Here is a 16,799-nt window from a genome sequence, read left to right on the forward strand (position 1 = left end):
GCAGCGTGTTGTGTCCTTGAGCAAGGCGCTTAACCACACACTGGTCCAGTCCACCCAGCTGAAAATGGGTGCCTGCAAAACGCTAGGGGTTAACCTTGCGATAGACTGGTGTCCTATCTGGGGGGGTGGGGTGGGAGTCTCGCACTCTCAGTCGCTTCACGCCACGGAAACTGTAAGCACCAGCCTGATGAGCCTAAAAGGCTCGGGACAGACTCTAACTTAACTCAATGCATAAAAGCATGCTGATGTGGTCAAGAGGTTCAGCTGCTGTTCAGACCAAGCATCAGAATGGGGAAGAAATGTGACCTGGGTGACTTTGACTGTGGAATGATTGTTGATGCCAGAAAAGGGTGGTTTGAATATCTCAGAAGCTGCTGATTTCCTGAGAGCAGTCTCAGACTGCTGCAGACTGACAGGACAATGACAGTCACTCAAATAATCACATGCCACAACAGTGGTATGGAGAAGAGCACCTCTGAATGCACAACACATTGAACCTTGAAGTGGATCAGCAGAAGATCACGAGCATACACTCAGTGGTCACTTTATTGGGTGCAGGAGGTACACAGTGTATCTTATAAACACTGAGATCATTCAATGCTTGAGATGAAGGAAGAACGGTGCTGAGGAAACAGGGACGACCCATGTTTACTGAGCGGTAGCACCTAGATCTAACCACCAAGAGGGTAGAGTTGACCTTATTCATAACAGTTGGGTTTAAGCACTGCCAATTAGTAAATGCTTGTTTTAATAGCTGTACTATTGATATTTTGGCAGGGATATAAACAAAATGAAATGTCTGAACTGATGGTTTAAGAAATGGTTTAGAAGCCTCTTGCAGTCAGAAAATAACAGTATGACATTTTTAAGGGAAGCAATACAAAGAAGACATTGGGAATATGGTTACAAATTTCTTAGAGGGAAGGGAGGGAGTGTATTTCTTTGGATTTCTCTTGTTGAATGGCTTGATTCATTAATGAGTATGAAGTTTAATGGAGGCACTATAACACATAATGCCCAGAGATAAGTATGATGCTTTGATGGTTCAGAGTTTATTAAGAATTGCCAATTAACTAATGAGGTGCAGCAAGCAACGTACAAAAGGGGTTCTGATTCAGTATATCCATAACTTAAACTAAATAATGGAGTTCTTCTCATGAAGGGATCTTCAAAAGTAATTTGATTTGCAATGTTGCCCTTAACCATATCATCTCATTGCCAAATGTAAAATTTTGCAGGTGTGGAAATATGAAATCAACCATAAAATACTGAAAATACTTAGAAAGATAGCTCCTATGAGAGAAATTTTAATGTTTGATGAATAGACTTAAAATATTACTGCACTTCTACTTTAGACAACTTACTCTATAGGGTGTAATTAAACATTTCATTGTTCTACAAATTGTTTTTAAACAGAAGTTTAAAGTTTATTCCTTCCTCTGCTGAATGCAAATGTTGATCCAAATACTTTTAAATTTACCTTCCCCATTCTCCTGCTTGTGTTTCTTCAGCCACTCAATGTTCTTTCTGATTGCTGAAAGGTAAGACTCTGTTTTGTCAAAACCTGTTGATCAAAAGGGAAGTAGTTTCATGAGCATTTGTCATTACCAGTGTTTAAACAGACAGGAACCTGCATTAAATGTTTGTACTCGTAAATCATTTGACCCAAGTCAGATAAAGCAAATATTACATCGTCAAGTGCAAATAATGTAAACGATAGAGTGGCCACTCTGCCTAGTAGCCACTTTATTAGGTACCCCTTTGTTAATGAAAATATCTAATCAGCCAATCATGTGGCAGCAACTCAATGCATACAGGGTGCTTACAGCAGCAGAAACCGTATTGGGTTCCACTCCTGTGGGCTCTTTATTAGGTACGTTCCTGTACCTCATAAAATATCCACTGAGTGTATTTCTGCATCTATTCCACCACCAATCTGCTCTGCTTAGGTTACTGCACTGAGCGATGAGGCTCAGGTAGTAAAATAGAAGTGGGTATGGCAAGATTCATTTCAGTGTTTTCAACATTACTGCAATGCTTTCTTTGATGCAGCTTTTCAGGAATACTCTCAAACATTGGGACCAGCTTGCAAACACATAACCATGCACTTTCAGAGGGAATAATTGGAATCATAACGTGTTATCCTGAAACTATAAATAATTAACAGTTTTATTAGATGTTGCTGATAAACTGGATAGCGAACAGAAAATGGCAAATACCAGTTTATCCCTAGTCTGGCGTCATCCCCTGGTGGTATGCATTATAAATGGCCATTTATGTTGGAATAGGCACTAACCTGAGTTGCTCATCCGCTGACTCACTGCCCTTCGTGCATTCCAAGTGATAAAGGACAGACCCTTGTGTGTCAAATCTATATTTGGTTCAAAACAGATCCAATCTATGTAAACAACCTTCCTTCTGAACACGTTTGATTTGGAAAATATTTTATTCTGTGAGCTATGTACCTCAGAACTCTGCAGAGGTATGCAGAATTCTTTATTGTTCATTTCATTATTCAACAGTGCTATCCCTTTGCTCCTAATGGTGCTTTGATCAGGATCTTCATTTATGAATAAACATTTGATTGTGGGGACTAACTATCATCTGATGCTACAGAAGTATCATAAGCTAATGAAAGGCTTATCATATGAGAAGCATTTGATGACTCTGAGCCTGTACTCATTGGAATTCAGAAGAATGAGACGTCATTGAAAGCTATTGAATTTTGAAAGGCCTCAGTAGAGTGGATGTGGAGAGGACGCTTCCTACGGTGAGGGAGTCTAAGACCAGAGGACTCGATCTCGGAATAGAGGGGTGTCCTTTTAGAATGGCAATGAGGAGGAATTTGTTTAGCCAGAGAGTGGTGAATCTGTGGAATTTGTTGCCACAGGTGGCTGTGGAAGCCAGGTCATTGGGTATATTTAAGGCAGAGGTTGATTCTTAATTAGTCTAGCGTGAAGAGATATGGGGAGAAGGCAGGATTGGGGTGAGAGAGAAAATGGATGTACATTTTAATAATTTCAATTACTTTTATGTGGGGTTATGTTTGATCCCAATACAACTTTAGTCAGTTTCTAGATGATAGACAATTCCATTCATCATTATTCAAATAGTACAAGGTTACCAGATTTTATTTGTTTGCTTAAATCAATGGTAACACAGTTACCACATTTCTGAAGGTTGGGGATTCAAGATCCATTTTAGAACCTGTACATTAGCAGATTTGAGATCATGCAGATTGATATTTAGATATTTTGGTATTTTTAAGATGCTTTTCGATTAGGCAATCAGTTGATGCCCATTTGCCAATCCAGGTAGATGTAAAAATCATACAGAAGTATTTGAATAAATGCAAGAGTGTCATATATACTTTGATTTATATGATTGATATAATTTAACAGATAATCTTGTTCACTGCTTGCAGGACACTGTGATCAAAATGACTTGTGCATTTGCTTCCATAACAAACATATGAAAAATGGTGCAATACTTTATTATACCTTGGATGCACTAGGTGCTATTCAAATGCAGGTTTATTAGAGTCATAGAATTATGCCATCCAGCCCAAATTGTCCATGCCAACCAAGTTATTACTGGCAGTCTTGATAGAACAGAATTGAGGGATAAATAAACTTATTTATCAAAATTTGTATTTTTTTCTTTCAGCAGCTGTTTGATTGTATTTCCCATATTTTCTGTTTTGATGTGAGAGTAAATATGTACAAATACCAATGTTTTAATAGATTTCAGGTACATAATGAAACAGTTCATGAAAAATGTAGCAATGCAACTCTACTTTTTAATAATGCGAGAATTTACAACTGTCAATTCCAGCTTCTTGCATTAGTGGCAGTGGTGTCCCTGATGAGAATTTAAAATCTGTGCATATTTTCTTATGATCTTCTAGCCGCTGTAGTAGAACTGCTTCTCTCCTGGAAGCAGATGGTAAGCACCTCAGGAGGTTGGATGGAGTGCATCTAACAGGGATTACTGCGGTCAGCCAGAAGCAGAATGCCAAGCAAGACCCAAAAAGAACATTTTGTTCTCCAGTTCATGTAATGATGACCATTACAAAAAAACCCAACCTCATACAAATGTCTAGAGAAAGTTCACTCCTATTTATAGTGATGACTGCTCAGGGAATTATTATTTCTCAAGAAATGTTGTTTTTAGAAGTGAATGTCCTCATTACAGAATGTGTGCAATGTCCATCTTTATTAACTGCATGTGCTGGAAAACAAATATAAGGACTATCTTGAATAATGAATTATTACAGAATTACATCGATAAAAGGTCAAATGAGCTTTTAGAGAACAATTTTGTGACAGATTGTAATGATGTTAAATGGAAAAATTGAAATGGAAAAAGTGCTAGAAATATATCTTAGTTATAAACATTTAGAAGGGCCTGCTTCTATGCTGTGTGTCGATGACAATATTTACAAAAAGACTAAGTTGGCTTTGGGGAGAGAGACTTCCTTACAGTAATTCATATGCTGACTGGTCTGTGTGCTAATAGCAAATTTTGATTTTATTTCAGCCTTCTGATATACAAAATGAATGCAGAGGTTAAAAAGCATTGAACAATCATTTTTTTTCATCTATGCCTCACAATTAAATCACAACAGTTATATTGATTTTCTGCTCATTCCAATCAAATGAACTGCCTCCTGTGAGTCAAAAGCTATGGCACATTGGAGACTGTACATGCCGGGCAGATCAGTCAGCATCTGTAAACAATTGACTTTTCCGGTCAAGACCTTCCATCTGGGCTCAAGGTAGGTATGATAATTTGTTTTAGCTTATGCCATCAACTCTTTCAAGTTCTCAATCACATGGGTCCATACAAACTCTGTAGTGGAGTTACTAATGGCTTTGTTCACAAACTTGTGTAAACCATTACTTAATCTGGATCTTCTGTTCAGTGAGTAACTACTATACAATGCATCTTAATTCTTGGGGCGACACCATAGGTTGTGTTGGTTGATAATCCAAATGATGCACTTTCACTGTATGTTTCAATGTATAAATAAATAAACCTGAATCTGAATTCTTGGAGATTCTGCCATCTGACACCATTCAGCAAACCAACCACAAGATGTTTTTTAAAGATATCATCACAACTGTGCTGAAGCTGTGACCCAACACACCAGTTCCTTTGCCAGTTGGTTTACAACCTGTCCCATTACGAACTGTATCATTCAGTTAACCATTTGTTCTTAAGTAATTCACCATTCCTCCAGAATATTTATCCTTCCTCGCGTACTTCCTGTTAAAGAGAATTCTATTACATAAGGAGTGAAATCAACATTAATGAAGAAAAAGTAGTTTCCAAATTTTATCACTATAATTTACAATCCAGTGAAGTTACTCCAGCTCTTTTTTTTAAATATCCATTGCTGAAACTGGCTTTACACTTGCCTGTAATACATTGAAAACTGTTAATGCAGTTGAATTTTTTGATGAGTCACAGACTGATAGAACTCAGAGGAGTATAATATATTATATTACATATCTTGTCATGGGACTCTTTCTCTTCATTATGTTTTCATATTCCGATGTACACAGCTAAATGAGAATCAGAATAGGGTATGTAGCAAACAATTCCCTATTCTAATTCCCAATTCACTATTATTATTTCTAAATATGTTACAGGATAGGCATAGTAAATTTCACTTGTATTTGCTGTTAGGGCATATTCTCAAGTTAAGATATATAGCAAATATTAACTACAACCAATCTTTAGACCTGAACATGGATTGTAGATTAAATTTAAAATGCAGTCCTGGACAATAGTTTCCTGAAACTCTAGACTGGAGTTGACTGCAAACCAGACAATGCTGATTAACATTAATTTTGGGTGTCTGGAGTGTGGGTGCAAAGAAGGAGGTGTGTGAAAACTGTAAGGACACATTGTACAGTAGATACATTGTAGCTGTAGAATTGTCCTGCTGCTGCCTTTGATCTGTAACATACAAAATGCCATGTAATATTGGGTCAAACAGTCCTCTTCCTCTGAGAGTGTCTCATTTTGTTGAATAAAACACTTGTGTGTCTATCGGCTTCAGTGTCCACCTGGTGACTTTGTTCACATTACAAACAAGATTTGTAAGTTACTACTCTTAAAATCCTCTGCATTCTCAGTGAGAATAAAGCTGTTTACTATTCACAACTGAATTTTGCTTTCCAGTTGGACATCATAATCAGAACGTGATCACTCATTCCATGCACTATAGTAAGACAGTCATTGGTAGTGGTGGTTGTCCATTATGTCACAGAGTACTTATATCATTACCTAAACTCTGTTCAGGAAAGCAAATAAAACACACTATGACTGTGCAACACACACAAAATGCTGGAGGAACTCAGCAGGCCAGGCAGCAACTTAGGAAAATGGGTAAACAGTCGATGTTTTGGGCTGAAACACTTTATCAGGACCTGATGAAGGGTCTCAGCCCAAAATTGACTGTTTACTCTTTCTCCATAGATGCTGCCTGGCCTGCTGAGCTCCTGCAGCATTTTGTGTGTGTCGTTTAGATCTCCCGCATCTGCAGACTTTCTCGACACCACGACTGTGCTCTGCTTTGCTACTACTTTTGTCCCCTGACTTATTTTTCAACAGAGTAGCCCTTACTCGGCTTTAGAATGAGTGTAACTTCTGATTACCCAGAGAAACATAGAAACATAGAAAATAGAAAATAGGTGCAGGAGTAGGCCATTCGGCCCTTCGAGCCTGCACCGCCATTTATTATGATCATGGCTGATCATCCAACTCAGAACCCTGCACCAGCCTTCCCTCCATACCCCCTGATCCCCGTAGCCACAAGGGCCATATCTAACTCCCTCTTAAATATAGCCAATGAACTGGCCTCAACTGTTTCCTGTGGCAGAGAATTCCACAGATTCACCCCTCTCTGTGTGAAGAAGTTTTTCCTTATCTGGGTCCTAAAAGGTTTCCCCTTTATCCTCAAACTGTGACCCCTTGTTCTGGACTTCCCCAACATCGGGAACAACCTTCCTGCATCTAGCCTGTCCAATCCCTTTAGGATCTTATACGTTTCAATCAGATCCCCCCTCAATCTTCTAAATTCCAACAAGTACAAGCCTAGTTCATACAGTCTTTCTTCATATGAAAGTCCTGCCATCCCAGGAATCAATCTGGTGAACCATCTTTGTACTCCCTCTATGGCAAGGATGTCTTTCCTCAGATTAGGGGACCAAAACTGCACACAATACTCCAGGTGTGGTCTCACCAAGGCCTTGTACAACTGCAGTAGTACCTCCCTGCTCCTGTCCTCGAATCCTCTCGCTATAAATGCCAGCATACCATTCGCCTTTTTCACCGCCTGCTGTACCTGCATGCCCACTTTCAATGACTGGTGTATAATGACACCCAGGTCTCGTTGCACCTCCCCTTTTCCTAATCGGCTACCATTCAGATAATAATCTGTTTTCCTATTTTTGCCACCAAAGTGGATAACTTCACATTTATCCACATTAAATTGCATCTGCCATGAATTTGCCCACTCACCCAACCTATCCAAGTCACCCTGCATCCTCTTAGCATCCTCCTCACAGCTAACACTGCCGCCCAGCTTCGTGTCATCCGCAAACTTGGAGATGCTGCATTTAATTCCCTCATCCAAGTCATTAATATATATTGTAAACAACTGGGGTCCCAGCACTGAGCCTTGCGGTACCCCACTAGTCACTGCCTGCCATTCTGAAAAGGTCCCGTTTATTCCCACTCTTCGCTTCCTGTCTGCTAACCAATTCTCTATCCACATCAATACCTTACCCCCAATACCGTGTGCTTTAAGTTTGCACACTAATCTCCTGTGTGGGACCTTGTCAAAAGCCTTTTGAAAATCCAAATATACCACATCCACTGGTTCTCCCCTATCCACTCTACTAGTTACATCCTCAAAAAATTCTATGAGATTCGTCAGACATGATTTTCCTTTCACAAATCCATGCTGACTTTGTCCGATGATTTCACCGCTTTCCAAATGTGCTGTTATCACATCTTTGATAACTGACTCCAGCAGTTTCCCCACCACCGACGTTAGGCTAACCGGTCTATAATTCCCCGGTTTCTCTCTCCCTCCCTTTTTAAAAAGTGGAGTTACATTAGCCACCCTCCAATCCTCAGGAACTAGTCCAGAATCTAACGAGTTTTGAAAAATTATCACTAATGCATCCACTATTTCTTGGGCTATTTCTTAAGCACTCTGGGATGCAGACCATCTGGCCCTGGGGATTTATCTGCCTTTAATCCCTTCAATTTACCTGACACCACTTCCCTACTAACATGTATTTCGCTCAGTTCCTCCATCTCACTGGACCCTTTGTCCCCTACTATTTCTGGAAGATTATTTATGTCCTCTTTAATGAAGACAGAACCAAAGTAATTATTCAATTGGTCCGCCATGTCCTTGCTCCCCATAATCAATTCACCTGTTTCTGTCTGTAGGGGACCTACATTTGTCTTTACCAGTCTTTTCCTTTTTACATATCTATAAAAGCTTTTACAGTCAGTTTTTATGTTCCCTGCCAGTTTTCTCTCATAATCTTTTTTCCCCTTCCTAATTAAGCCCTTTGTCCTCCTCTGCTGAACTCTGAATTTCTCCCAGTCCTCAGGTGAGCCACTTTCTCTGGCTAATTTGTATGCTTCTTCTTTGGAATTGATACTATCCCTAATTTCTCTTGTCAGCCACGGGTGCACTACCTTCCTTGATTTATTCTTTTGCCAAACTGGGATGAACAATTATTGTAGTTCATCCATGCAATCTTTAAATGCTTGCCATTGCATATCCACCGTCAATCCTTTAAGTGTCATTTGCCAGTCTATCTTAGCTAATTCACGTCTCATACCTTCAAAGTTACCCCTCTTTATGTTCAGAACCCTTGTTTCTGAATTAACTATGTCACTCTCCATCTTAATGAAGAATTCCACCATATTATGGTCACTCTTACCTAAGGGGCCTCTCACGACAAGATTGCTAATTAACCCTTCCTCATTGCTCAAAACCCAGTCTAGAATAGCCTGCTCTCTAGTTGGTTCCTCAACATGTTGGTTCAAAAAACCATCCCGCATACATTCCAAGAAATCCTCTTCCTCAGCACCTTTACCAATTTGGTTCACCCAATCTACATGTAGATTGAAGTCACCCATTATAACTGCTGTTCCTTTATTGCACACATTTCTAATTTCCTGTTTAATACCATCTCCGACCTCACTACTACCGTTATGTGGCCTGTATACAACTCCCACCAGCGTTTTCTGCCCCTTAGTGTTATGCAGCTCTACCCATATCGATTCCACATCTTCCCGGCTTATGTCCTTCCTTTCTATTGTGTTAATCTCATCTTTAACCAGCAACGCCACCCCACCTCCCCTTCCTTCATGTCTATCCCTCCTGAATATTGAATATCCCTGAATGTTGAGCTCCCATCCTTGGTCACCCTGGAGCCATGTCTCTGTGATCCCAACTATATCATAATCATTAATAACAATCTGCACTTTCAATTCATCCACCTTGTTACGAATGCTCCTTGCATTGACACACAAAGCCTTCAGGCGCTCTCTTACAACTCTCTTAGCCCTTATACAATTATGTTGAAAAGTGGCCCTTTTTAATGCTTGCCCTGGATTTGTCGGCCTGCCACTTTTACTTTTCTCCTTACTACTTTTTGCTTCTACCCTCACTTTACACCCCTCTGTCTCTCTGCACTGGTTCCCATCCCCCTGTTGTGAACTAACCTCCTCTCGCCTAGCCTCTTTAATTTGATTCCCAACCCCCAACCATTCTAGTTTAAAGTCACCTCAGTAGCCCTCGCTAATCTCCCTGCCAGGATATTGGTCCCCCTAGGATTCAAGTGTAACCTGTCCTTTTTGTACAGGTCACGCCTGCGCCAAAAGAGGTCCCAATGATCCAAAAACTTGAATCCCTGCCTCCTGCTCCAATCCCTCAGCCACGCATTTATCCTCCACCTCATCGCATTCCTACTCTCACTGTCGTGTGGCACAGGCAGTAATCCCGAGATTACTACCTTTGCAGTCCTTTTTCTCAACTCCCTTCCTAGCTCCCTATATTCTCCTTTCAGGACCTCTTCCCTTTTTCTACCTATGTCATTAGTACCTATATGTACCACGACCTCTGGCTCCTCACCCTCCCACTTCAGGATATCTTGAACACGATCAGAAATATCCCGGACCCTGGCACCAGGGAGGCAAACTACCATCTGGGTCTCTGGACTGCGTCCACAGAATCACCCATCTGACCCCCTTACTATCGAGTCCCCTATCACAACTGCTCTCCTCTTCCTTTCCCTACCCTTCTGAGCTACAGGGCTGGACTCTGTGCTGGAGGCACGGCCACTGTCGCTTCCCCCGGGTAAGCTGTCCCCCCCCAACAGTATGCAAATAGGAGTACCTATTGTTAAGGGGCACAGCCACCGGGGTACTCTCTATTACCTGACTCTTCCCCTTCCCCCTCCTAACCGTGACCCACTTGTCTGCCTCCCGTGGCCCCGGTGTGACCACTTGCCTGTAACTCCTCTCTATCAACTCCTCACTCTCCCTGACCAGACGAAGGTCATCGAGCTGCAGCTCCAGTTCCGTAACGCGGTCCCTTAGGAGCTGCATCTTGATGCACTTGGCGCAGATGTAGACGTCCGGGAGGCTTGGAGACTCCAGGGCCTCCCACATCTGACACCGAGAACAACAAACTGCCCTCACACTCACACTGCCCCTCTCCTCAAATAACAACAGAAAATGAATACCAAACCTTCCTCGCCTCGCCCGTTTCTGCCTAAGCCCGTTGAGCCGAAGCCCTTAAGTCTTCACTCTGCTCCCGGCTCACTCTGCTGCCCGCAAACTCCACTGCCCGCTGTATGAGGCTCTGTTCCTTTTAAATCTGCCGTGCTGCACTGCCCGACGTCACACGCCTGCGCAGTCCCGCCTCTCTGAACGCCGTTGGAGGAAAAAAACCGAAAATTTCAAAAATGTCTTCCTCCGCACTCCCGCTCCGACTCTCAGCAATACTCAGGGTGTCGCTTTGAAGGTGCAATAGGATTCAGAGTCAGATTCAGATTTACTTATCACACGTACATCGAGACGTACAGTGAAATGTGTCATTTGCGTTAACAGCCAACATGTGTGAGGAAGAGCTGGGGGCACGCCTGCAAGTGCTGGGGGCACGCCTGCAAGTGTTGGCACAGATTCCGGAGCCAACGTTAGCACGCCCACAGTGTTCAGCAGAACAGCACAAGTAGCAGGAAGAACAAAAGCTCAACAGAACAAGCCCTTTCCCGGCACACCCACACCCACACATACACAAACACAGACAGGCTGCCAATCCCAGTGCAAGCCACCTCCCTACCATTGGCACCAGACTCTCAGACTTTCAGGCATCTAAAGCCCAGCCCCTGGCCTGGACTCTCAGATATCAGGCCTCTGACTAACCCAGGACCTGCTGATCAAGAGGACTAAGCATTAGTTTACTTTTAATTTTAGAGTCACTTGCAGCCATCTCCCACACAAAGCTGTCTCTGAAGTCTAGTATCGCCTGTGCATTAAAAGATCTATCCTTTGTTTGAGCTTATGGTTCGAAGATTGAATGCAATAGATCAGAACACAATACCCAGTAGTGCAGAGAATTACTGACATTGACTTGTAGCTCTGAATTATTGAAAAATGTTGATAGAGGGTTATTCAAAAAATAAGATAATCTGATGAGAAAGGAGTCCTTTCTCATGAAATTGTCTGTGCATTGTTGTATGCTATCTAGCAGTACAGGTGAGATCCCCAAAAAATCATTCAGTTTATTATTCTGTCAGCCTTGGTATTTTCATATTCAACCCGTTGTTTAGCATGGAGAATTCCGTTCATTTTCTCAAATGAAGGAGATAAAGGTGAAGAGTTGGTAATTCCACAGTACTAAATTTAAATGTGATTTTATGTTATACCAGGGTGACGTAAAAGGATCTTGATCATGATACATCTTATAGTCAATCTTGTGTGTGTAGTACATCAGTGACTTAACAAGATGACAAAATGTATTCCAGCCTATTGGTGCTTGCAATCTCCAATGCAACCATTCTCCATCTGCCTCTTCAATAGACATGACAAGAGAAATCAATCATTTGGGCAGGTTCAGTCACGATGTATAGAATGACAGACCTTGTTGAAACAAGTAACCGTGAACTGCGTACCTTTCGAGTTTTCTGATTGATCCATTTCCTCTTTTGTGGAGTCTTCAGAATTTGCATTCTCTTTGTCCTGCTTTACAAAGTAGCTCTTCGTGCTGTCCAAGTCATCTCTGACATCTGTGGTAAGCAAAGAAGTAACTAAAGAATGTTTGGACAGTAAGCAATCCTTGAAGAAATACTTTTAACTATCGTACAAAAATAGGTTTAAATCTAGATTCCAGACTTACCTGCTGCTCCCTTGTTTGTGGCGTAAGGTTTGACTTTACCCAGCTTGCTCTTCGTCTGGACGGCAATCATGGCATCCAAATTCTCTGCAGAAAAGGGAGAGTGAGTTTGGCCTTAAATACCAAATCATCCATATCTTATTCAAAACAATATAACCGGGTGCAAACTTAACCAATTTGGGATGAATGGTCTGGTTTGAATGTTAGACAAAGATGAGACCTTTTAAAATATTTTCAGTTTCTTTTTCTTCCACCCTTGTCTAAAAATAGATCCTTTTATGTAATCCCAGTGAAACATGAAAAATTGATTCTGGATCACATTCAAGTTTTGTAGTTGCCTTGTTACCAACTCATAATCTGCATCTTTTCATTTAGAGTTGCATGATGTTAATGCCATCTTGATGCCTTTCCCAGATCTTCGGGAATAAATGGCCCGGCTTTACAGTAACTGCACCATAAGCTTCCAGATTGATATACCAGGCTGATGCAAATGGAGATTCCAGGCTCCTGATTAATACTCGAGGGTCCAAGATGCAGACTTTGTTAATGTTTCAGCTCCAGTTATCCTGACAATGTAGCACACACATTTTTCCAGACAACAAATTACATTGGGGTCCTTTTCCCCTACAAATGTTCACTTCCATAAGACCAAAAAATACAGGATTAGGCTTCACCGCAATTTGAATCTCTCCGCCATTCCGTCATGGCTGATTTATTATCACTCTCAATCCTATTCTCCTGCCTTCTCTGTCTTTGATGTCCTTATTAATCAAGAATCTATCAACCTCTGCTTTGGATGTTTCCTTTAGTGGGGGAGTCTAGGACCATAGGGCACAGTCTCAAAACAGAGGGACATCTCTTTCGAACAGAGATGAGGAGGAATTTCATTAGCCAGAGGGTGTTGAATCTGTGGAATTCATTGCCACAGATAGCTGTGGAGGCCAAGTCTTTGAGTATATTTAGAGCAGAAGTTGACAGATCTTGATTAGTAAGGCATCAAAGATTGTGGGGAGAAGGCAGGAGAATGGGGTTGAAAGGAGTACTAAATCAGCCTTGATGGAATGACGGAGCAGATTCAATGGGCCATATAGCCTAAATCTGCTCCTTTGCCTTACGGACAATGGTCTTAAATATACCTAATGACTTGGCCTCCACTACCATCTGTGGCAATGAATTTCACAAATTCACCACCCTCTAGCTGAAAAAGTTTCTCCCTATCTCTGTTCTAAAGGGTCATTTTTGCATTCTAAGGCTGCACCCTTCGATCCTAGACTCCTCACTATTTGAAACATTCTCTCCACATACACTCCATCTAGACCTTTCAATATTTGATAGATTTCAATGAGATTTCCCTTCATTCTTCTAAGCTCCAGCTAGTACAGGCCCAGAGCCATCAAAAACTCCTCATATGTTGACCTTGTCATTCCAAGGGTTATTCTTGTGAACCTCCTCTGAACCCTCTCCAATTCCACTTCCGAAGGAGGAACAACTCCTACACCATCTATCTCAAATAACAGTCCAGCCCCCTGCTCTAACATATTATCTGTCATCATGTTGAGGTTTCTAGTACCCTGCTCTAAGTTAAAAGAATTCATATCCCTTTTACTTTATCTAACAAGGGTACAAAAATTAAATTTAATTTTAACTCATGTTTTACAAATTTGTGAGAGCTGGAGGCTAATTGACTATGATGAAGGATAGTATTTCAAAGTCATTTTCAAGCCTCACATTTCAGTTTAAGGTTAATCTTATGAGTAAACTAACTACATTTAGAAATTGCTGGTGTAAATGTCACTGCCACAAAATGAAATAAAAGTAATTGTTTAAAGAGAGGACATTGAAACCTCAAATAGCAGGTGACTCACCGTAGTTATTCAGTACCAGATGAATCGTATATAGAAGGTTTGTCTGAAGATAAATAAAGGACCAGTGCCTTGGCAACTAATGCTTTTATTTGCTGATTCCTGGTAAGACCATGCCATGCACATTGGTTCCCATAGCAACCAGCATCCCATGGTAAAAGCGTTTGTTTGACCATTTAGCTCTTGCAGTGCAAGTTGCCGACCTTAATCAACCAATTCTGATAACATGTATTTGGGCTGTGTTGATTGTCAGAGCGGATGTTATTCATGTCTCCTGATTACAAAGAGGGTTTCTAAAGAGTATTGTTCCAGTCATTTCCTTCCGTTTTGCCAAAATCTGCATTCTGTTCATAAGACATAGGAGAAGAATCAGGTCACTTGACCTATGGAGACCGCTCTGAACTCACTCAAGGTTGTGGTGCTTCAAGATTTAAATATGAGCCTTCCTTGGTTATTATTGATCTCCAAAACCCTTACTGAAAATATGTTACTGTGTATAAGACAACAATAGCTTGTCATTCAGACAATCAGTTCATAAATGTGTAATGTTAGCTTGACATCTTAGAATACAAGTTTATTCTATTTAAGGTTTACATATTTCATCAATGAAACATAAGCAAAATATTAGGTATCTTACAGCTAGTAGATTCAACTAACTTGTATTCATTGGGTTATGTAATCATGTTACAGGAATCAATTAAATCTGCCTGAAGATGTATATGGTTAATATTTGTGGATAGACATTATTGATGTCGGTGTTCAAAATAAATTCAGGGATATGATAAAAGTCTTGTATCTTCTGGCTGTACGAACTCTACAAAGAAAAAAGGATTGGTTTTTGGGTAGTTCAATGTTTGGCATCAGTTACAATGTGACATTCAACTTTAAATCAAACAGGGCGGCACGGTGGTGTAGTGGTTAGAACAATGTTTGACAGTAGCAGCAACCTGCGTTCAGTTCCCACCACTGATTGTAAGGAGTATGTACGTTCTCCCCATGACCGTGTGGGTTTTCTCTGGGTGCTCTGGTTTCCTCCCACGGTCCAAAGATGTAATAGTTAGTTGGTTAAATGGTCATTGTAAACCGTCCTGTGATCAAGCTAGGATTAAAATCGAGGAATTGCTGGGCGGTGTGGCTGGGAAGGCCGGGAGGGTCAGTTTTAGATTAGATTAGATTAGATTAGATTCAACTTTATTGTCATTGTGCCGAGTACAGATACAAAGCCATTGAAATGCAGTTAGCATCTAACCAGAAATGCAAAGAATAGTGTTATTTACAGAATAACTGCGAATAAAAAGTAAGTGCTACAGCACACAAATATAAAAGTACTGAGACAGTACAATACGGATGCAATACTGCTTAGCGCTGTGATGTGAGGTTCAGCAGGTTCACAGCCTCAGGGAAGAAGCTCTTCCTGTGCCTGCTGGTGCGGGAGCGGAGGCTCCTGTAGCGCCTACTGGATGGGAGGAGAGTGAAAAGTCCATGGTTAGGGTGAGATGCATCCTTGATAATGCTTTTCGCCCTGCCCAGGCAGCGTTTATGGTAGATGTTCTCAATGGTGGGCAATTGGGTGCTGGTAATCTGCTGGGCAGTTTTCACCAGCCGCAGGAGTGCCTTGCGGTCCGATACAGGGCAATTGCCATACCACACTGAGATGCAGTTGGTGAGTATGCTCTCACTGGTACAATAAATCCCAATAAATAAATAAATAAAAATGGAAATAGTTACTATTTAAGAAACTGATGTTTGATGGGCCAGATGGCTTCTATATTCCTGCTCAACTTGTTATTTTACTTTACCTTTTAGATTTAGATAGAGATTTTAGAGATACAGTACGGTAACAGGCCCTTCTGGCCAAATGAGCCTGTGCCAATTACACTACATATACAGTATGAGTAATTAACCTACTAACCCATACGTCTTTGGAATGGGGGAGGAAACCAGAGCATTCAGAGGAAATCCACACAGTCATAGGGAGAATGTAGAAACTCCCTATGACGGGGGTAGGAATTGAACCCGGGTCGCTGGTGCTATGAGAGTGTTAAGTTAACTGCTGCGTGACTGTGCTGCCCAAACAGGCATTTGAAGGCACTGGTTGAATCATATCAAGTTTCTGGAGATGTGGGGCTACAAAACAAGCCTGTTTCAAATTCTTACTAAGTATTGAATTTCAGAGTGAAATCGCTAAGGTGATTGGTGTTGAGAGCATCGAACTGCCGAGTGTGTGGGTAACACAAAACAATCTGCAGATGCTGGGGTCAAAGCAACACTCACAACACGCTGGAGGAACTCAGCAGGTCGGGCAGCATCCGTGGAAAAGATCGGTCGACGTTTCGGGCCGGAACCCTTCGTCAGGACTGTAGGGGGAAGGGGCAGAGGCCCCGTGGAGAAGGTGTGGGGAGGGTGGGAAGGAGAAGGTTGGTGGGTTCCAGGTGGTGCCTGAGGCACAGGGGCTAGCCATTGTGAATTTGTCCGTTGGCTGGGTTGGAATTGCTGTCCTG

General features: G+C 41.5%; 1 protein-coding gene across 2 annotated transcripts in view; it reads right to left on the reverse strand.

Moving 5' to 3' along the window:
• The window catches only part of scg3 (secretogranin III), a 62,236-nt gene that overhangs the window by 4,773 nt on the left and 40,664 nt on the right, over positions 1 to 16,799 (reverse strand). For both annotated transcript variants that reach the window (XM_063065986.1, XM_063065985.1), the window contains exons 9-11: positions 12,440 to 12,523; positions 12,216 to 12,329; positions 1,481 to 1,564 (exon numbers count right to left, since the gene is read on the reverse strand). In XM_063065986.1, the coding sequence (XP_062922056.1) occupies positions 1,481 to 1,564; positions 12,216 to 12,329; positions 12,440 to 12,523 (282 nt within the window). The remainder of the gene's footprint in view (positions 1 to 1,480; positions 1,565 to 12,215; positions 12,330 to 12,439; positions 12,524 to 16,799) is intronic.

Source organism: Mobula hypostoma, chromosome 13 (genome assembly GCF_963921235.1).
Source record: "Mobula hypostoma chromosome 13, sMobHyp1.1, whole genome shotgun sequence".
Lineage (NCBI taxonomy): Eukaryota > Metazoa > Chordata > Chondrichthyes > Myliobatiformes > Myliobatidae > Mobula > Mobula hypostoma.